This window comes from Oncorhynchus masou, chromosome 24, assembly GCF_036934945.1.
Source record: "Oncorhynchus masou masou isolate Uvic2021 chromosome 24, UVic_Omas_1.1, whole genome shotgun sequence".
In the NCBI taxonomy this organism is placed as follows: Eukaryota; Metazoa; Chordata; class Actinopteri; order Salmoniformes; family Salmonidae; genus Oncorhynchus; species Oncorhynchus masou.
This window is the reverse complement of record NC_088235.1, coordinates 70,971,892-70,994,020: the sequence shown is the minus strand read 5'-3', so window position 1 is coordinate 70,994,020 and position 22,129 is coordinate 70,971,892. Positions and strand designations below refer to the sequence as shown.

The 22,129-nt window shown below is 44.4% G+C and overlaps 1 protein-coding gene across 2 annotated transcripts in view; it reads right to left on the bottom strand.

Moving 5' to 3' along the window:
* LOC135512551 (coiled-coil domain-containing protein 50-like) overlaps nt 1-21,504 on the bottom strand; it is a 31,608-nt gene extending 10,104 nt beyond the window's left edge. The window contains exons 1-5 of one of the 2 annotated variants that reach the window (XM_064934697.1): nt 21,189-21,504; nt 13,469-13,531; nt 6,378-6,507; nt 2,736-2,826; nt 1,904-2,006 (exon numbers count right to left, since the gene is read on the bottom strand). In XM_064934697.1, coding sequence (XP_064790769.1) covers nt 1,904-2,006; nt 2,736-2,826; nt 6,378-6,507; nt 13,469-13,531; nt 21,189-21,237 — 436 coding nt within the window. In that variant the 5' untranslated portion in view covers nt 21,238-21,504. The remainder of the gene's footprint in view (nt 1-1,903; nt 2,007-2,735; nt 2,827-6,377; nt 6,508-13,468; nt 13,532-21,188) is intronic. The other variant, XM_064934698.1, reaches the window with a different exon arrangement.
* Between the last annotated feature and the right edge of the window lie 625 nt (nt 21,505-22,129).

The following is a 22,129-nucleotide window of genomic DNA, read 5'->3' as shown; positions in this document are numbered from 1 at the left end:
GAGGATGGAGCCTACTTTGTGGTCACCGTCATCTGCCGAAGATCTATTAGCCAACTAAGTCGGTACAGAGTATCCCGAAAAAGGTGAGCAGTTGTCATGCTCTAAAACGCAACATTTTGGAAATTATTCTCTAGCCTATTTCTGTGGCTTAATAAAAAAAAAACGGAGGCAAAGCCTGGATATCTAGTCTTCCTTCCTTCCTTCCTCGGTCTCCTCTCCCTCCCTTCCCACTTCTCTCCCCTCCTCTCTTTCCAATGGCTTATCTGCGTAGAAGAGGCTGAGCGTTAAACCAACCGTTTCTCTCCCGATTTGGAGGATTAAGACAAACATGGCAGCGCCCCCTCCTTTCCTCACTTCCTGAGAGGGGCAGCCAATCACACGACCTGCCAGAGATAAGACATGGCAGAGTGTGTGTGTATGTATGGATATTTGAGATTTAAAATGCTCAGCCAGACAGCATGTACACACACAAAGCATCTCAGAGCAGGAGTGCTGATCTAGGATCAGGTCTCCCTCCTGTCCATGTAATCTAAATCGGAAAAAAGATCAGCACGACAACAGACGGTTTGTGGATACAGAAAAATGCCAATCCCTAGGAAAGTAGAGATCCGTGTGGAAAGACGAGACAGCAGTGACCGTCCCTTCAACCCTGTTCATGACAACACAGAGACGGAGGGAAAACCTGTGTGTGTGTGTGTGTGTGTGTCATCCACACTTAACCTACATACTGTAACCACAGCCTTAGCTTTGTGTAGAGTAGAACAAAATCTCTGACTATACTCTGCTCCTTAAAAAAAAAAAAAAAAAAAAAAATCACTTTGAAGAGAAGATTTAATCCAATCGTTAGGTGAAATTGAGAGCGGTCCTGGGCAAATATTCCTCCTGGTCTTCGGTCTAAATAAAAGTAGCTAGATGGGGCTGGGCCGGCAGGAAAACCCCAGCCTACCGGACCCCACTGTGTGGGTGCGCGCGAGCGAGCTGCGGAGGAAGGTGAAGAACATTAAAGAAACCAATTAAAAATACCCCCTGCACGCACGCACACACCTGTGCCTCTAGCTGAGGCCTGAAAGAGCTTCCACCACTAAGGCATCAGTGAATAAGGTAAAATGCCCACCACTTCCCAATGAGACATATTAAAATGATTAACGACAAATGTCTTACTGTTTTTAAGGCAGGGGGATGAGGAGGCTGGAACCTACTATGACAAACATTAACTGCCAAAAAGACCCTTCAAGTCTCTTGATTTCTGACAGCAAGCTTCTAACTGTTTAAAATGGAGCCTTATTGCTGCAGTCAAGTCAAAGCTGTTCTCGCAGCCCTGCAAAGCACTGTCTCGGCTCACTAAGGAGCAAAACCACTGTGTGTGTGTGTGTGTGTGTGCGCGCAAGAGAGAAAGCAAGCGATGATACATTTTTTTTTTTACCTTAGTACCTACGCAGTATGCACCCTCAAGGTCAACTATGAAACAGCCCTCCTAAATCCTCGTCCGAAAGATCAACCCTACAGTAACTCACGCACCTCTCCACACACACCTCATGCATCTCCATCCCTGACCAACACACACACACACACACACACACACACACACACTGTATGACCTTTCCAATCCACCCCTCGCCAGAGAGTACCCCGGCCACTTTCACCCCAACCGTACCCCGGCCACTCTCACCCCAACCGTACCCCGGCCACTCTCACCCCAACCGTACCCCGGCCACTCTCACCCCAACCGTACCCCGGCCACTCTCACCCCAACCGTACCCCGGCCACTCTCACCCCAACCGTACCCCGGCCACTCTCACCCCAACCGTACCCCGGCCACTCTCACCCCAACCGTATCCCTCCCTCCAACAACAGAGGAATAGAATCCTAGATCCCTGAGACAGACAGGGGGCGCTCGACCCACCTCCTTTATCCTCGTAGTACTCCTCCTCAAAGTTGGCCTCCAGCTGCTTCTGTCGCTTCCTCTCCTCCTTCATCTCCTTCTCCTGCAGCTTACGAGCGATGGCCTGGAAACAAACACACACACACACACACAAATAAAAACAAAACACCTTGAAAACTGCTGACACCTCGCTTGTTATTTTTATCCTGGATTTCTCACACAGATGAGCTGCTTTTCACTGAGGCTACTTCTTCAAACCTTTTCATTTGTAATCCTATGAGGAATCCGTAGTATGGCCCTGTACCTGCACAGTGCCAGTCAGACCTGGATTCAAATACAGGCCTACTTGAAACCTTTTAGCGTTTGCTTTAGCCTGCCGGGGCTAGCGCCGGATGGGCAGGGTGACGTTTTGGGACTATTCTATTGGTTCCATTGAAGCAGGTAAGCTAAAAAAAAAATCAAGCACATATGAAGTATTTCAAATGACTCAAAATAGTATTTGAACCGGTCGGGTGCCAATAGGGTAATGATGAGGTCGCCATTAGGCTAGACATGCTTTACTAACAGTAAAGTGGAATAAACAAGTACAGGGTGTAACACCAGCAGTGGATTTGAATAGGCCAATCCGGTGACCCGCCTGTGGTGACCCATCGATACTACAGTAGGGGTAGGGTGGAGGAGTTACACCCATGTTGATTGGGTGCAGGTTGACGCTTCCCCTGGACCCTGATCTTGAGTCGGTTTAGCATTTCCCCCACTAACGGTTAGGATTAGGGAAAGCTGATCCTAGATCTGTACCTAGAGACACTTCACCCCAGAGGTGTTGATTGGGTGTGGGTGTAGTGTCACTTACCGCATCCTTCTCCTCCTGCTTGCGCTGCTGCTCCGCCTGTCGAACCAATTCCTCCTGTATCTCCTGGGCAATCTCATTGTCGCTGCGCTCTCTAGGTGTGTGTGTGTGTGTGTGTGTGTCAGAGACAAAGGAGAAAACATTAGAAGCAAATACAGTACAGTCAACTACCCCAAAACCTGTACCCTGCCCAAAGTTCTTGTATGGATAGTAGGGCTATTTGTATCTTGTACATACTACCCCACTCCATAACACTAGTGGCAATAAGAGCTTTCACAGAACACAACAAGGACACTATAGTGCTTCTATATCTGCATTGCTTGCTGTCTGGGGTTTTAGAAGCACTTGGACATTTGCGGATGTAAAAAAAAAAAAAAAAAACACAATCGGCCTTTATAAAACAATCGATTTGATTGACTAATCAAGCGCGAACTCGATAGCGTCTCTCCGTTTGTCTTCCTCCTCTCGGCCTGTTCAGGATTACGGAAGACAGATTTATCCAGTGTAGTAAAGCAGTGAGGAGACCTGTCACAATGTGGCGGCGACAGCTAGGCTAACAGTCGGGCTGCGATCGTTGACGCGTTGAACTGTAGCCGTGTTGGCTCAGGGTGCCAGGGCAGACGACGACGACGGGTCCGAGATTAGGCAGATGGGACGTCTTCGCTACCGATGTCACGCATATAGCCTCCACTCCAATGACCTGCGCGTGTGTTCGTCAACTGAACCGATTCGGAAGCACAGCATCTGTGAGACTCAGGCGGCTCACACCCGAGCTGACTGATTATTCGGGAGAATATGCCAGTATGCAAATATGTAGGCTCTTTTCTTTTCTGTTTTAAAATGCCTGCTCCCCTTTAAAACAGTGGAGACTGCCAAAAACAGTATGCGTGCATTACCAAAATTAATAGACTTCCATTTGACTTCAGAAAACGGCTCCTATTTTAATTTCAGGTACCCTGCTTGAAATGCACATATTGGAAATAGATGCTATGAATTACACTGCCGAGGTGGCAGCCGGGCTGCGGGCTCCCCCAAAAAATGTTATTACCAGCACCTGTGGTGTGCTCTCCCCAGATCACCCTCTCGAAGCCAGCAGTGACGTTGAGGCCATCCCCTCACACACCCACAGCTAACCGTGTGGCTAAAGGAGCTAAGCGAGGAGCGAGCGAGACAATAGGCCTGGGAATTGCCAGGGACATCACGATATTATTGCGATACTTAAGATGCCGATATATGGATTGCGATTCTATATGCATTGTGATTCGCTACTGTAATTTTACTGCGATTCGACGTTCCAAACATGTTGCTCACCACGTGTCTGCTGCAGAGGGACAAGAGAGAGCCATGATAACTCGATTTGATTTGTTGTGGAAATAAAGTGCTGATGAACTGAAAAATACTAGTTTTGGTGCAGGTACAGTCAACTAGCGCAAAACATATTGCGTATAAAAATAATATGTTATGTAACTATCGATTTTATCCCACATCACTACAAAACAGCCTACAAAAAAAAAGTGGGGGGTGGGGAGAGAGAGGGACACACACACACACACTGGGCAAAGGCAGAGAAGATGGCAGCAGGAGCTCCCAGCATGCCAAGCAGCATTAGCCGGGCTGTATGTGCGGCAGAGCATCTGGCCTCTCTCTTGGGGGCGCTGCCCTGCTGCTCGTGAGCGTGTGAGGAAGACTCACTTCGGAGCACAACTTTCACTGCGGCATGAGCCAGCATATTTGGCACAGAAAGAAAAGAAAAAGTGGAGCACTTTCTTCCACATCTGACACAATAAAATGTGGCTGTGGCAGGTTGTTTCGCATCATGTAAACGGTGTGTATAATACGGTATGTGTGCGACTCATACGTACCAGTGGAGTCTAGGACTTTGGGGTTAATGTGTGGGTTAGATCATGGTTCTCTAGGAGTGTCTCTAGAACCTTCGGTTAGGTTAAGATTGCAGTAGTTTGTGTGGATGCGAGTGCGTTTTCCTACATTTGACTCCCAAATGTCTGCTGTGTTATGGTAGTAGTAGAGTCCGTGGTCGAGTGATATATAATTAAGCAATAAGGCCAGAGGGGGTGTGGCATATTTAAGCAGTAAAGCACGAGAAGGTGTGGTATATGGCCAATGTACCACAGCTAAGGGCTGTTCTCAGGAACAAAGCATAGGTGCTTGATTGCTATATAAAACTGGTTACCAATGTAATTAGAGCGGTAAAAATAAGTGTTTGGTCACACCGTTGGTATACAGTCTGATATACAGTGCATTAGGAAAGTATTCAGACCCCTTCGCTTTTTCCACATTTTGTGACGTTACAGCCTATTTCTAAAATGGATTAAAGAAAAACATTTCCTCATCAGTCTACACACAAAACCCCATAATAACAAAGCAAAAACACATTTTTAGAAATTTTTGGAAATGTATTAAAAATAAAAAAACATACCTTATTTAAACAATTACTCAGACCCTTTGCTATGAGACTCGAAATTGAGTTCAGGTGCATCCTGTTGCCATTGATGATCCTTGAGCCGGTTCAACAACTTGATTGGAGTCCAGCTGCGGTAAATTCAATTGATTGGACATTATTTGGAAAGGCACATACCTGTCTATATAAAGGTTCCACAGTTGACAGTGCATGTGTGGGAAAAATTCAAGCCGTGAGGTTGAAGGCATTGTCAGTAGACCTCAGGACATCTATCTCAGCAGCACTCCAACAATCAGGCCTTTAGGGTAGAGTAGCCAGACAGAAGCCACTCCTCGGTAAAAGGCATGACATTCAACTTGGAGTTTGCCAAAAGGAACCTAAAAGGACTCTGACCATGAGAAACAAGATTCTCTGGTCTGATGAAACCAAGATAGAACTTTCGTCTGGAAGGAACCTGGCACCATCCCTACAGTGAAGCATGGTGGTGGCAGCATCATGCTGTGGGGATGTTTTTCAGCAGCAGGGACTGGAAGACTAGTCAGGATTGAAGGAAAGATGCAAAGTACAGCAAGCTCTTTGACGAAAACCTGGTTCACCTTCCAACAGGACAATGACCCTAAGCACACAGCCAAGAAAATGCAGGAGTGGCTTCGGGACAAGTCCCAGAATGTCCTTGAGTGGCCCAGCCAGAGCTCGGACAAACCCGATCGAACATCTCTGGAGAGACCTGAAAATAGCTGTGCAGCGACGCTCCCCATCCAACCTAACAGAGCATAAGAGGATCTGCAGAGAGGAATGGGAGAAACACCCCAAATACAAGGGTGCCAAGCGTCATACCTAAGAAGACTCGACACTAATTGCTGTCAAAGGTGCTTCAACAAAATACTGAGTACAGGGTCTGAATACTTATGTAAATGTGATCATTTTTTAAATTATTATATACATTTACAAAAGATAAAAATATGTTTTTGCTTTGTCATTATGGGATAGTGTGTGTAGATTGATGGAAGAAAATGTAATACATTTTAGAATAAGGCTGTAACGTAACATAACAAAATGTGGAAAAAGTCAAGGGGTCTGAATACATGGTATACCATGGCTGTCAGCCAAATCAGCATTCAGGGCTGGAACCACCCAGTTTATAATGTCTGATATACCACAACCTTCAGCCAATCTGCATCCAAGACCTAAACTACCCGGTTTATAATAGTATCTGTGTCACTCACATGTCCCGGTGTTGTCTCTTGGCCTTGGCCTGGGCCCTCCGGTCCTCCTCCTCCTGCAGCTGCTTGGCCAACGCTACGTCCTGCTGCACCAGACGGCTCTTGTGGACGTTGGATGCCAAGTGACTCTCGACTGCAAAGGACAAAAAATATATTTTTTAAATCAACAAACACCATGCTGACTAGTACACAATCAAGGCATGAACACGAATTGCTCTCACAAGCTGCCTCCCCAAACAGCACCCTCTGGTCAAAGGTAGTGCACTACGTAGGGAATAAGGTGCCATTTGGGACCGTCAGTCAGTTCATCTGGCCAAACTGCAACGCTGAGGAACAAGATGGACGACGTCAGTCACAAGCTTCGGGTTTATTTGTTTTGGTGCCTTTTAAACCGCAGGACTGGGACGCAAGTATTTGAAGTTGAGTGTGTTTATTTCGCGAACAGTTTGGACATACATTTTGAGGAGTAGAATGGCTGTTTTTAGAGTTCACTCTGTGGATGAGACGAGAGAGGGGGAAAAAAAACACTGACGCTTTGACCGTGAAGTTACTGGGCCTGACTCAGAGCTTGGCTGTGACAAACTAGACCGCTTGGATCAACTTGATGAGGAGCTGCCAATTCAAAAGGCTGAGTGGCTGCACGTGACGACACAGGGCCGTGGACTCGAACAGGGCAGGCTCTAAATCCTCGTTGCCGACGCACTCCCAGCTCAAAACACGTGAAGGAGCGTCGCTCACTCCCTTGCTACTCATTCAGCTCCACTGGACTGGCTATTGATCCACTCGTAGGCTTCATGTGAAAAAGACCAAATTACGCCACTATTTACTAGAGGCTCCATGAAGTTGCTGCGGTGAGGTGACAAGATGGGAAGCAGTGAATCACAGAGAAATAGACTGACATCGATTTTTAGGACAATGCTGATCGATTGTGTGGTGGGTTGACGGTGCCTCAATTTTTTAGGGCAAACACACGATAACAGAGAACAGAATATATTGTGACGTTCAATGCTATTTTTTTTCCTCCGGGGTAAAACCACAGTTTGCTGTTATCTTGAATTTCTAAGAACACAGGATAAAGGCTTCTTGTTAACTCAACTTGAGAGATCTGATATCCTCCTAATCAGTGGGCCACAATCTGGTCGAAGACACTACAACTAGCTTAAGTCTATACACAGTGTAGCCTGGGAAATGAAGTTTCTGTATTGGCTACTTCTACCAGTTCTCTGTGGCTGGCATCCAAGAGGACCAGACAGCATTGGACAATGACAAAGAACGCATGGGACAGTGATGCTGGACAATGAAAAGGGGAATCATTCAGAGGCATAACAAAGCTTAAGTTTATAGGACTAATGTGATGGAGACCAAATGTCAGGCCTCGCTGGCCCCTCTGGCTTCTGCCTGGGTTAAGAGGCATGACGGATGCTTTCAGAATGCAGCCTATTTATTATCTCAACCCAAGGCCATTCATGTCTTCTGGTGCATGACGGTTCTACCAGGGTTTTAAAGCAGTAGGCCCTATATCCTACCATGACAGCCATGCACTCAGCAGTTCTTCTGTTGAGTGAACCAAGCCTTGCATGCAACAATCCCTCCGAGGCCTTCCGAGTCAAAATAACCGTTGTTCGAGTTCCTCTCTCGCTGCAGATGCAAATATCCCAAATGTTTTGGTTAAGCAGAGCTGGTCGTGGGGCAGTAGCCATCTGTTGGTTAGAGTGAGGATGACACTGTGCAATGTAGGGGACAGCCAGGCTGTGTAAGAGTAATTCCCAGTGACCTCCAGGACAAAGGAACACGCAGACGGACTGGCTGCTAAAACCAGAACGGTTGCTGTGGCAAAGAGGGGACCCGCCCTGTCGTGACGCACTATAGCAGTGGAGGGCGGAGGACTGATACAAGGACAGACCCAAACAGAATCCATAGGCTCTTCACATTGAGGTATGGATGGATAACGGACGTCCTATCATCCAGTATAGAATTTCTCTTACAAGATAAAGTTTGTGTTGAAAAGCCATTGATTTTTTTGTTGTTGTTGCAACTTTACAGATTGAAAGACATTATTGCTGGAGTGCTACATTGCGTCCTCCTTGGGCACTGGGAAAGCAATGGGCTCCCAACTAAAGAGTCAAGAGGTCCAGATCCATAGATCTTAAAATCTCCCTGGACTTTTCATGGGAGTAGTTGTGGTTGAGGGATAGCGCTGGGACGATAAACCGAAAATGATTGACACCAAACATACAGATCACTCATCGCAGGCATTTTGCGGATATCGTTCATTACAATAGTCTATAGTCGAGAAATGTTCCATTTGAAATGAAATAAGTTTACTAATATGTGTGATTGTTAAATGGGGCAATTGATGGCTTCAACTATCGTCATCGGTTGTCGTCGTAGTAGTTTAAACAGGGCCGGTCCTGGCCGTACTGTCACTCTAAGCAAGACCAAAAATTGCCTGCCCCTTCAAGAATAGTCCCCGTAAGCAAAATGGCGTTGAAAAGATGTCTAAAATATGTATTTTTCCAAACGTTGAAGCTAGGTTCATTTTAGGTTCTGAACGAAACGGTGAAAATATGTATTTTCTGGATGTTTTAATGAAGTTAATTTTCTGTTCTGAATGAAAGTTGGAAATATGTCATTTATAGATGTCCATGTTTGGGCCAAATCAAGGCTGGTCCAGACCAGACAAAATATGAACCAAAAGTAATGTCTGACTGTTCCAGATTTGGTCTGGACTGGAAATCAAGGCTGGTCCCGACTGCACCAAAAGAACAACAAAAAGGCTGGTCCAGATAAGACTCAAAAAGATGTCCAAAAAGGCTTCAGCATCGGCCCGTGATGACTGAGGTATAGCCTACAGCAGGGATAGACAACTCCGGTCCTCGGGGGCTCCCCCCCCCCATTCCTAATCAACACAGCTGATGAAACTAATTTTATTTTAAACTGAAGATCATGATTAGTTAATTATTGGTGTCAGATATATTTGCCCCAGCTAACACGTGACACCAATTAGGCCCGAGAGGACTGGAGTGGCCCCACAGTGTTGCCTGAAATGTCATTTTAGGAATGTCCATCTGTGGTAGGCCTACCATTTTTTTAATTGTTTAAACACACACACACACACACACACACACACACACACACACACACACACACACACACACACGACTACCGATCCGGACCAAAAAGAAACATTGCCTACGGACCGTGCTTCCTGGAGTGTAGACTACCTTGTCAGCCTGTTATGGAATCTCCTGAATGCCCATCCATATTAGGCCCTCTGTAAAACAGGCCGTTGTAAATGGCTTTATTAGTCCTGATTCCTGTGACTAATCAAATTGGCGGAACGTCAGCTACTCAACTTTATCAGGAGTTATCCTGTGCCTATTTGTAATGTGATTACATAGCGGGAAAAAAAAGCGCTTCTGCATTTCCCGCTAAGATCAGCTTGTAAAACATTTGCAGATACAAACTAAATGACAATTTTAGCCCACGGGATGAAACGCATGGACAACAGTTTTGAGTAGCCCGATTGTCCATTCCATATTGTACATTTAACTTGGCCTGTCCTCTTTCTAGGATATGTTGTTTGTTAACATGTCAGCACATTTGATTGGGCACTATTTAGGTCAGACTATTTGAGCGGAGTAACCTGCATGATGTTAAAAAAAGTGTCCGTCTCATTACATGGTCATACAGGCTGGAGATAAAAATGTAGGCTACAAAAAAAGGCCACACTCTTTCTACCATATACGATATCTGTGGCCGCCTAATCCTGCCTAAATGAGCGGGCCGGCCATGAGTTTAAAGGATGTTATGTTTTAAACTGAGGTGCACATCGTTAGAAACTTACCGTTATCGAATCAATTCCAGGCAATTTATCACAATGTGGATTTTTGTCCATATTTCCCAGCTCTACTGAGGGACACGAGGGCTGTAATCCCCAGCCATCTGGGGGATAATGTTTATTTGTGGAAGTAAGTAGGAAGTAGTAGTTATGTCTGGCCTGGACTTTAATCTATTCTGGGAAGGGTGACTTTTTCACCTCAGGGCCTAATGAATACTGGGAGGCAGCCAATGACAGTGCTTACAGTCAGATAGTTTCACTCAAAGCCTAGGTTTCTGTGTGAGAAAAAAGGGCGACACTGAAAGATGAACGACACACATTCACAGCCTAATTATGATTAGACACACACAGACAAGTACACACCCAAGGGCAGACACAAAGGAACTGAAATGTCAAAGAGGACACATTTATCTAAAAATCAAACACGCAGGCAAGAATTTGGTTTCTCAGGACAAGTTGAAGAGTCTGAGATTCAGTTTAAATAGTCACATGTACAGGGTTGCAGGTGTGATTGCAGGGAACAGTGAAAATCTTAGGCTTCAACAACATGCAGTGCAAGTGAAATATAATAATGAAAATGGTAATAAAAACAATATAAAATAGCACTATATACACCCCTTGACTTTTTCTACATTTTGTTACATTACAGCCTTACTCTAAATTGGATTGTAAAATTGTCAAAGTGAAAACAGGTTTTTAGAAATGTTTGCAAAGTATTCAGACCCTTTGCTATGAGCCCTCGAAATTGAGTTCAGGTGCATCCTGTTTCCATTGATCATCCTTGATCTTTCTACAGCTTGATTGGATTCCACCTGTGGTAAATTCATTTGATTGGACATGATTTGGAAAAGCACACCTGTTTATACAAGGTCCCAACAGTTGACAGTGCATGTCAGAGCAGAAACCAAGTAATGAGGTCGAAAGAACTGTCCGTAGAGCTCCGAGACAGGATTGTGTCGGAACAGATCTGGGGAAGGGTACCAAAAAATGTCTGCAGCATTGAAGGTCCCAAGAACACAGTGGCCTCCATTATTCTTAAATGGAAGAAGTTTGGTTGGAACCACCAAGACTTTTCCTAGAGCTGGCCGCTCTGCCAAACTGAGCAATTGGGGGAGAAGGGGCTTGGTCAGGGATGTGACCAAGAACCCGATGGTCACTCTGACATGGCTACAGAGTTCCTCTGTGGAGATGGGAGTACCTTCCAGAAGGACAACCATCTCTGCAGCACTCCACCTTACAGACCTTTATGGTTGTGGTCAGACGGAAACCACTCCTCAGTAAAGGGCACATGACAGCCTGTTTGGAGTTTGCCAAAAGGCACCTAAAGACTCTCAGACCATGAGAAACAAGATTCTCTGGTCTGATGAAACCAAGATTGAACTATTTCGCCTGATTGCCAAGCGTCACGTCTGGAAGAAACCTGGCAAACCATCCCTACGGTGAAGCATGGTGGTGACAGCATCATGCTGTGGGGATGTTTTTCAGATGCAGGGACTGGGAGACTAGTCAGGATTGAGGCAAAGATGAACAGAGCAAAGTACAGAGAGATCCTTGATGAAAACCTGCTCCAGAGCATGCAGGACCTCAGACTGGGGCGAAGGTTCACCTTCCAACAGGACAACAACCCTGAGCACACAGTCACTAGTGGCTTTGGGACAAGTCTCTGAATGTCCTCGAATGGCCCAGCCAGAGCCCAGACTTGAACCCAATCTAATATCTCTGGAGAAACCTGAAAATAGTTGTGCAGCGACGCTCCCCATCCAACCTGACAGAGCTCGAGAGGATCTGAAGAGAGGAATGGGAGAAACTCCGCAAATACAGGTGTTCCAAGCTTGTAGCGTCATACTCAAGAAGACTCGAGGCTGTAATCGCTGCCGAAGGTGCATCAACAAAGTACTGAGTAAAGGGTCTGAATACTTATGTAAACATAATAGTTCTGTTTTATATTTGTATACATTTGCACAAATTTCTAAAAACCTGTTTTTGTTTTGTCATTATAGGGTAGTGTATGTAGATGTATGAGGAAAATAAACCATTTTAGAATAAGGCTGTAATGTAACAAAATGTGAGAAAAAGTCAAGGGGTCTGAATACTTTCCAAATGGACTGTACATAACAACAACAACAACTGTGGCCGTGATGAATAAAAACAAATAAATAAAACATTTCCTTGTGGTAGAGTCAAGAATGTTGCAGGGCTGGAATGACCATAGGGGGAACATCAGCATGATCATTGAGTGAAGTAAAAAATATATACATATTAACAACTACAATAGTGATTGTCATTTGTGTGCGGGCAAGTTGATGGTGCGTGTGTGTTTTTGGGGGGATGTCCGTGTTGGAGGAATGTCCATAGGGGGAGTAGCAGGGGGGAGAAGGTAGTCCAATGTTCTGAGGGTAGAAACTATTGGCCAGTCTTTCAGTTTTTACCATGATGCTCCTGCACTGACCGCATCGGAGCGATTGAAGCGGATGAGACGTTCCCCCCCCGATGACATCGTAATCCCTGCTAATCTGATTGTGCTGGCCTAACGTCCACCCAGACTAGACTGTTGTCCTACAGTAGATGGGCATTAATGTGATCCAGACACAGTGTGCAAACATCAAGCCCACTAACGCACACCAAAGCCCCAAAGTGCTATTGTTGTGGTTGCAGCCTAGCAGGAGTCCTGCAGTGCCAAGCCTGCTGGGTGAAGCACACTGTGGCTAGGCTTGTGTTTTATGGCTGCTTACTGCCTTGCTTCCACTGACGCTGCGCTTTACACCGTCAGACGTGACAGATTTTCAGAGGGAAAACTTGTGGATTCACTAGACCTCTCTAAATTCTAAATATTTGGAAAAAATGTTCGATAGTCTGTTTTCTCGTAAAGAAGACAAATGGGAGCTTGGAATACTTTATATAAAATATGCTGCAAAGGAAGCTCAAAGTGCTTTTTCTAGACCGGAGGAGCAGTTTGCATGAAATAGTTGCGGCTATTATGGACAATATATTGTAAATGGCTTTGACGTAAATGAGACTTCAAATGTGCATGAAGCCGACTGTCTGCATCCAGACTTAAAAGTCAAATAATGCCCAGCCCAGATCCCAGCCCAAAGCACTCCGCCTTTACTTGACACATTTGAAAATAGGGGTCTGTTCTCTGTTGCACTGAGAGCTCTGCTTAGGGAACTGCCAGGACAAGCTGAAACCATAAGGGATGGGCGGGAGAAGCGGATGTCCAGGTCAACCTGAAGTGTAGTGGTAGTATACTTACTTTCCTGCTCCTGGAGATTATGGGCCAGGCAGTGGTCCTCCAGCACAGCAAAGTCTCGACACACTGTAGACAGAGAGACAGGAACACAATGTTAGGGAGCTCTTCTGAAGGTTTATTTAAAAAAAATATATATATATATTTTTTTTAAATCTGTAAACTTTTTAAAAAATTAATTTTTGCAGTGAAAATAAACACATTCCTGCTGCAACAAAAGTTGTTTTGTTTTGCGATACAGCTGAAGGACTTACAGAAAAACGCACCAAAGGCCTTTTTGAAAAACAGTTTTTGGTGGTGTTCTATGACACAGAACATTTGAGACATTGTGCCCGCCGACACATGATGTTCTACTACAGAAAACACTGAACAAGGGCAGGAAACTTGAACAGAGCACGCAAGACTAAACAAGCTCCTTCAGTTTAACCTTAAGCTAATCAGATGGAGGCTATTGTGACTAAACTACAGCATGAAATGGAGCAGTGGCAAGGCCATTGGAATGATCACACAATGCCGACAGAGAGGAAGTCCTTGTCTGTTTTGTGGCCAAAAAGGATGATGATTGCTGCACTACAAGCCTTATTGGCCAGATAAGAAAAAAAAAGCAAAATAAAAGCTAAACTAGACTGGCTCAAGCAGGGCCCCTGAAAGACCAGCGGTCTGTAAATAAAGAGAACAGCTTGAAGTAGAACTGTGGTTGAGCAAGCGGCGGCACCAAGATTGGTTTGAGTCAACAGCGTAGCTCATTTTGAATTAGGCTCCGCGCATCCCTTTTCTGAGCCGTATAGCCTAAGCTTGCTGTGGTAAATCAAAGTATTTTTTATTTTTTATATATATTTTTTTTTACAATACATCAAAATACAGAAAAACGCACAGGAAAACCAGTAACAACTTATCAAATCTTCTAAGAACATGAAAGTCACAGTAACGAGACACTAATAGGCTCACATCCAATGCACGGCAGCATGGCAAAGTCAAAAGTGTCTTATGCTGAACCTTCCTACATGTCACTCAATCAGAATAGCAATGCTCTTGTTATTGGCAGTATCTGGCACACATTCAGCCGTTTTTGCTGAGGACATGCAAACAGTTTAAAATGAGCTTATGGGGAAGAGGGGGGAAGCAGCAGCTTCCAAACAAATAGTCAGCGGAAGGCTAAAAAAAAACATTCAGACCGTCAGACTGAGGCAAAGCAGTTGTGAAACAGCAAAGTGCTACAGTTGAAGGCAAATCAGATGGAGAACAAGAAGAATCACAGTGGTAGAAAAGAGAGTGGAACTAATGGAGGAAATCTAGGGCTGCGTCCTGATTTGCACCGTACTCCCTATATTAGTGCACTACTTATGTATTATTATTTTTAAATGGGGCCCATGGGGCTCTGGTCAAAAGTAGTACACTATGTAGGAAGACAACTAGATTCAGCTGCAGGATGATTTTTGTCTTGAGCGGATGTTCAGGGGACTGGAACATACTAAAATAATTTGTAGACTTCAAATTGACCCAAACATACAGTGCCTTCGGAAAGTATTCTGACTCCTTGACTTTTACCACATTGTTACATTTCTGCCTTATTCTAAAATTGATGAAGAAAAAAAGAACCCCTCAATCTACACACAATACCCCATAATGACAAAGCACATAGTTTAGAAATGTTTGCTAATTTACTAATATCACTTTTACATAAGTATTCAGTTCTTTGGTGAAGCACCTTTGGCAGCGCCAAGTCTTCTTGGGTATGACGCGACAAGCTTGGCACACCTGTATTTGGGGTGTTTCTCCCATTCTTCTCTGCAGATCGTCTCAAGCTCTGTTAGGTTGGATGGGACGCGTTGCTGCACAGCTATTTTCAGGTTTCTCCAGAGATGTTCGATCGGGTTCAAGTCCGGGCTCTGGCTGGACCACAAGGACATTCTGAGACTTGTCCCGAAGCCACTCCTGCGTTGTCTTGGCTGTGTGCTTAGGGTCGTTGTCCTGTTGGATGGTGAACCTTCTCCCCAGTCCAAGGCCCTGAGCACTCATCAAGGATCTCTGTACTTTGCTCCATTCAGCTTTCCCTCGATCCTGACGAGTATCCCAGTCGCTGACACTGAAAAACATCCCCTCAGCATGATGCTGCCACCACGCTTCACTGTAGGGATGGTGCCAGGTTTCCTCCAGATGTGACGCTTGGCTTTCAGGCCAACGAGTTCAATCTTGGTTTCATTAGACCAGAGGATCTTGTTTCTCATGGTCTGAGAGTCCTTCAGGTGCCTTTTGGCAAACTCCAAGCAGGCTGTGCCTTTTACTGAGGAGTGGCTTCCGTCTAGCCACTACCATAAAAGGCCTAATTGGTGGACTGCTGCAGAGATGGTTGTCCTTCTGGAAAGTTCTCCCATCTCCACAGAGGAACTCTGGAGCTCTGTCAGAGTGACCATCGGGTTCTTGGTCACCTCCCTGACCAAGGCCCTTCTCCACCAATTGCTCAGTTTGGCTCTAGGAAGAGTCATGGTGTTTCCAAACTTATTCCATTTAAGAATGAAGAGGCCACTGTGTTCTCAGGGACTTCCAATGCTGCAGACATTTTTTAAGTACCCTTCCCCAGATCAGTGCCTCGACAAAATCCTGTCTCGGAGCTCTACGAACAATTCCTTCAACCCTCACGGCTTGGTTTTCGCTCTGACATGCCTATAAGCGCTCATAGCCTATAGCACGCCAACACCCCTGGGAATCTGGCGGATTATCTGCTTGAGCATCAAAGGACAGTTGGAAAGAAGGAAATGTAGAAATGTTATTAAAAAATTAAGACTCAGCTAGCAAAATTGCTTATAAATCATTAGTAAACACTCCCGTTATTAGGTCAAGTTTATCTACGTGAAAAGGTCTACATTCATTTTAGGATAAAAAAATATATACATTTAAAATGGTTTTGACGGCTATTTTAAATTTTCACGACGGTCTTCATCCATAACGGTCTGTTCTCCGTTATTCAATTACCATCGCAGCCCTATTAAAACTACTTGGAGCTGATGTTCTGGTGTTTATGTCCAACATAACATTTAAGGGCGGCGACAAATAAAACGATGCACATGGGCCAGTTGGGGAACCCCGATGTAGGGAATAGGGTTCCATTTGAGACACATCCTAAATGTCCGACTGGTGGGTGGATGTCTTTGGGAGACATGCACTGTAGCCTGTTTTCCCTTGTGCAGGACTTGAACAAGAATTTAACTGACGGTCGCCAGTGTTATCAGTAATGCTGATATGGATATTCATATGATTACCGTCATAATCATATGAAGGGTGAAGGGGGGGGGGGGAAATCAGACCGATTACGTAGGCTAACCCTAATCCCGAAAAGTCTGTCCTAGCAAACAAACAAACCATAATTGGCATTAGGCCTACTGAACAGCCAATCAACTACATGGAACGTTCTAAATCCCTTTCATACAACTGTATGCACCAGCCATCTCAAATCAGTCGACGTTCAGCAAGCAAATGATGATTCAAAACAGACATGCTAATATCTTTTTGCATTTTAACTCCATGCGTCCAATAGACCTGTGCAGAGCCTTGCTACCGTAGAGTCAGTTTTGATCTCGAACATTCTCAGGGTAAAGCACAGCAAATGTTTGCTGAGGAACATTCGCATGTGTTTCATAAGCCGGGTAAACTGTACTTAAGCCCCTTCTGTTTATCTGTGGTGGACATCTTTTCTCCCTGCACTGTGACTATGTTAGAGGATACAAGTAAGCTGTGATTATAAATGTGTAATTAACCATGTTCCCATCTGCTACTGGCAGTGGGTGGCTGACGTCTAGCCTAATTTTATCACCAGATCACAAGTTCAGATGTTTTCTACACCGAAATGTGCAGAAGTTGCACGTCTAGCAGTACTTAGGCCTAGTTTTGAAAGAAACTGTGTGGGCTAACTGAGGGTGTAAATAAGTTATTTTTTCCCCCGTGAATATGAATCCTTGTCATCTATAAACCGAGAGATTAACCAATGGGGGTTGGGGGAGGGATGGAACCATCTCCGATGACCATAATGAATCACGTGGATGGTGCTATGGAGACAGCCGCAGAGCAGTGGAAAGGCACGTTCTCCCATCATGCACTTTTCTAGACCAGCATCTCAAATATTCCATGGAGTTGGATTGGAGCAGCTGTTTCGCACACGCAGGAAGAGTTCGTTACACTTCTCCATTCCGATCAGATTGAAAACATACAGAGGAGCAGGAAACGTGCATGAGATATCCAACCTGGGATCTGTCCAGTGGCCACACAGCAGCTGTAATGTACTATTGTTTTAGGGAAGAGGTAGTGCTTTCTGATTTCTCCACCACTCCATTTCTGAATAACATGACATGGAATATTTCTGTCAACATACCGCTATTAAAATAAATGAGATGTTTTTCTCCATTAAGTAATTCAACAATGTGTATGCTGCCATCTTGTCTAGGCTAGTGTTAACCCGGGATCCTTCGGACGTCTCTACCCTAAAACCTAACCCAGTGGTATTCAAAGTCGGGGTCATGATCTCGAAGCGTTGCGGGGGAACAAAACAATTAAGAGAGCAGATTGTATGAGAACAACATACAACATGAGACAACATGAGACTGAGAAAAAATATTTTATTGGCTTCTTTTATAAAAAAAAAAAAGTAAAACATGGGGTCCCCAGAAATTCTGGTAGAAAACAAAATAGGGCCCTCGCTGAAAAAGTTTGAATAGCACTCCCCTAACCCTCAACCGTTTTAAATGTCAACTTCAACAGGGGTGATGGCAGAGTTGGGAGGTCCCAAGGATTCCATTTAGACTTGTCCATCTTCTCTATTTCAAATATTCTTAATGACTGAGACAGGTGGGATTCAGGTATATATACACAGTACCAGTCAAAAGTTTGGACACACCTACTCATTCAAGGGATTTTCTATATTTTTAAATGTTTCTACATTGTAGAATAATAGTGAAGACATCAAAACTATGAAATAACACCTATGGAATCATGTAGTAACCAAAAAGCGTTAAACAAATCCAAATATATTTTAGATTTTTCCAAAGTAGCCACCCTTTGCGCACTCTTGGCATTCGCTCAACCAGCTTCACCTGGAATGCTTTTCCAACAGTCTTGGAGTTCCCACACATGCTGAACACTTGTTCGCTGCTTTTCCTTCACTCTGCGGTCCAACTCATCCCAAACCATCTCAATTGGGGTGAGGTCAGGTGATTGTGGAGACCAGGTCATCTGATGCAGCACTCCACTCTCCTTGGTCAAATAGCCCTTACACAGCCTGAAGGTGTGTTGGGTCATTGCCCTGTTGAAAAACAAATTATAGTCCCACTAAGCGCAACCAAGATGGGATGGAGTATCGCTGTAGAATTCTTGGCCCAAGCAAGTCTCTTCTTATTGGTGTTCTTTAGTAGTGGTTTCTTTGCAGAATTTCAACCATGAAGGCCTGATTCACTCAGTCTCCTCTGAACAGTTGATGTTGAGATGTGTCTGTTACTTGACCTCTGAAGCATTTATTTGGCCTGCAATTTCTGATGCTGGTAACTCTAATGAACTAATGTTTTGCTGCAGAGGTAACTCTGGGTCTTCCTTTCCTGTGGCAGTCTTCATGAGAGCCAGTTTCATTATAGCGCTTGATGGTTTTTGCGACTGAACTCGAAACTTTTGTAATGGTGAGAGGTTAGCATGTCTTGGTGGTATGATATTTGTGGGTCTGTAACTTTCACACTCATTATTCATGATTAATTAACTCAGAATTATCGCGGTAGCATCCATATTAATGTAGACGTTTTTTAGAAACATTATATTATTAGTCTCCAAAATGATAATACATTATTTACCAGTAATTTCTACTGGGCACAAAATACACAACCAAAACAAACGGCAAATGCATCCACCAAGTTTGTACAGTGACAAGCTTAATGTAGTCATTGCAGTGCTAGGAATATGTGAACAAATACTTAACTTGTTTATACTTTAATACACATGTGAATTTGTCCCAATACTTTTGGTCCCCTAAAAATTGGTTCACCCGATATGGATGAAAATACCCTCAAATTAAAGCGGAGTCTGCACTTTAACATCACAGTCCTTGTATCATTTAAAATCCAAAGTGCTGGAGTACAGAGTCAGAACAACAACAATAATGTGTCACTGTCCAAATACTTTGAGCTCACATTCACACAGTTCATTAGGTACACCCATCTGGTACCGGGGTCGGACCCCCCTTTGCGTCCAGAACAGCTACAGATATGCTGTAACGTTCAAATATTGCTCAATAGGTATCAAGGGACCTAACGTGTGCCAGGAAAACATTCCCCACACGTTGACACCACGCAGGATGGGGCCATGGACTCAAGCCGCTTACTCCACTTCTTGACTTCTCCATTAGCATGACACAACAGGAACCCGTTTTTAACTGATAGGAGTGGAACCTCGTGTGGTTGTCTGCTGCAACAGCCCATCGGTGACAAGGACGAACAAGTTATGCGTTCCAAGATGCTGTTCTGCGAGTTATTTGCCTGTGTGGCCCACCTGTTAGCTTGCATGATTCTTGCCACTCTCCATCGACCTCTCTCATCAACAAGCTGTTTTCGCCCACAGGACTGGATGTTTTTTGTTTGTTACACCATTCCTGGTCAAACGTAGACACCTGTGCATGAAAAGACCAAGAGGTCAGCCATTTCTGTGATACTGAAACTAGTGCACCGGGCACCGACAATCATACCACGCTCAAAGTTCCTTAAGTCACTTGTTTTGCACACGCCAACGTTCAATTGAACAGTAACTGAATGCCTCGATGCCTGCTTTATATAGCAAGCCACAGCCACTTACGATCTGTAGGAGCAAACAATTTGTGTAAACTGGCCACTGAGTGTATATCAATGTAGAGTTAATGTAACCGTGATTGACCACACACTGCAGCAAAGTAGGTGGCGGCATGTACCTTAAACGTTTGTTTGCGGACCGCCACCATAGAAGAATAAAAAAAAGACAAAGGTGAGTCCACCCCAAACGCTGCATGTCATGGTGACACTCATCTGTCTAATCTAGATTAATGAAAGAATATTTGAAATAGACAAGAGGACACATTGTTGTATTAGCTACTTAATGGAGAGATGAAAATCTCGATAATAAAATATAGATTTTTTTTTTTAACAGAACATTTTATAAATTCAAAAAACGAACCACCTGCAACTGGACATAAGCATTTCAGAAGATACGTGTTTGGCCAAATCGAGAATGAAGACACTATCGCCAAGTTAATATGGTTGGTCGAAAATGCTACGCCAAACAGTACCTATCCTGCCCTAATGGAGCGTCACATTAGCCCGTGTCACAATCTGCTAGCTAGGCTGGCTGCCAGGCAGGCAGCTAAAAGCTCACGCTAACAACGGGGGATACCTACAGTAGCTTTATAAATAATCCCGGATACAGTAAAAAAAAAAAAAAAATCTGCATCAGGCTCGATAGCAAATAAAACATAACGAACGTTAGCTAGTTACACTGGCACGCATGGAATCGAACAGTAACATTACTGATGCCCTCATAACATCAGTACAGTACTAGTACTGTAAACGAGGTACTGGAACGTTATTACCTGGCTAACAGAACAAACAGATGCACGCACTTGACACCTGAAATGTGGAAAACAACCACCTGGTTACAAGTAGGTCTAAACAGGAGGCTAGTTCTACAGATGAACGTTGAATAGATCACGCTCGCCAGCAAACGTTACCTTCTTTTACTCCAGGCAGTTTGTTTTGATCGATGGGAAACTCAGCCATGTTGTCAGCGACGTGTCAAAGCCGTTCCCGTTAAATTATGCTTCCGCGATGTGCCGAAGGTTACCAGAGCAGAGTCTGACCGTATGTTATCATAAAAACCATTGGTGATTCCGGTACTAACATTACGGGTGTCCCTTTGATTCTTGTCGGCACTGTAGCTATCCAGTCAGATTTGGTGAGCGAGCCTCCCGTCTTCCTCCGTTCCGCAGCTGTGGGTTTGATTAGCGAGCTAGCTAGCTGAGGGAAGGAAGAAATGAAAAGAGTCCAGCTACGGATAGCAGGCGGGCCAAATCATTCACGGTTAAATATGTAAGTGATGAAAGAGAGTATAGAGGAGATATTGCGTTCGCTCAACATACACACACACAATTACACAAAAGCATAACCACTATTACATCCCTGGCTGTATATCAGGAGTAAAAGTCATGCGGCACGGTACGGGCAAAACGTAAGCCTATCACAATTATTACAACATGCCCCAAAAAACGATAGGTTATAACCACCATTATTTAACATTGCTGCATGAAAAATGTGCCAATTGACAGGAAACCGGGTGGTATATGCTCCAAATTGTTATGGTTTGAAGGGAACAATTACATTTGGTCATGGCTGATAATTGAATGTATTTTTTTTTACCTTTATTTAACTAGGCAAACGTTTTAAGAACGCATTCTTGTTTACAATCACGGCCTGCTCATTGTGGGATGGGGGCTGGGATTCAAAATAAAAGTATAGGACAAGACAGACACCACAACACTACATAACGATAGACCTAAGACGACAACATACCATGGCAGCAACGCATGACAACACAGCAAATGTAGCAACACAACATGACAACATGGTAGCAGCACAAAACATGGTACAAACATTATTGGGCCCAGACAACAGC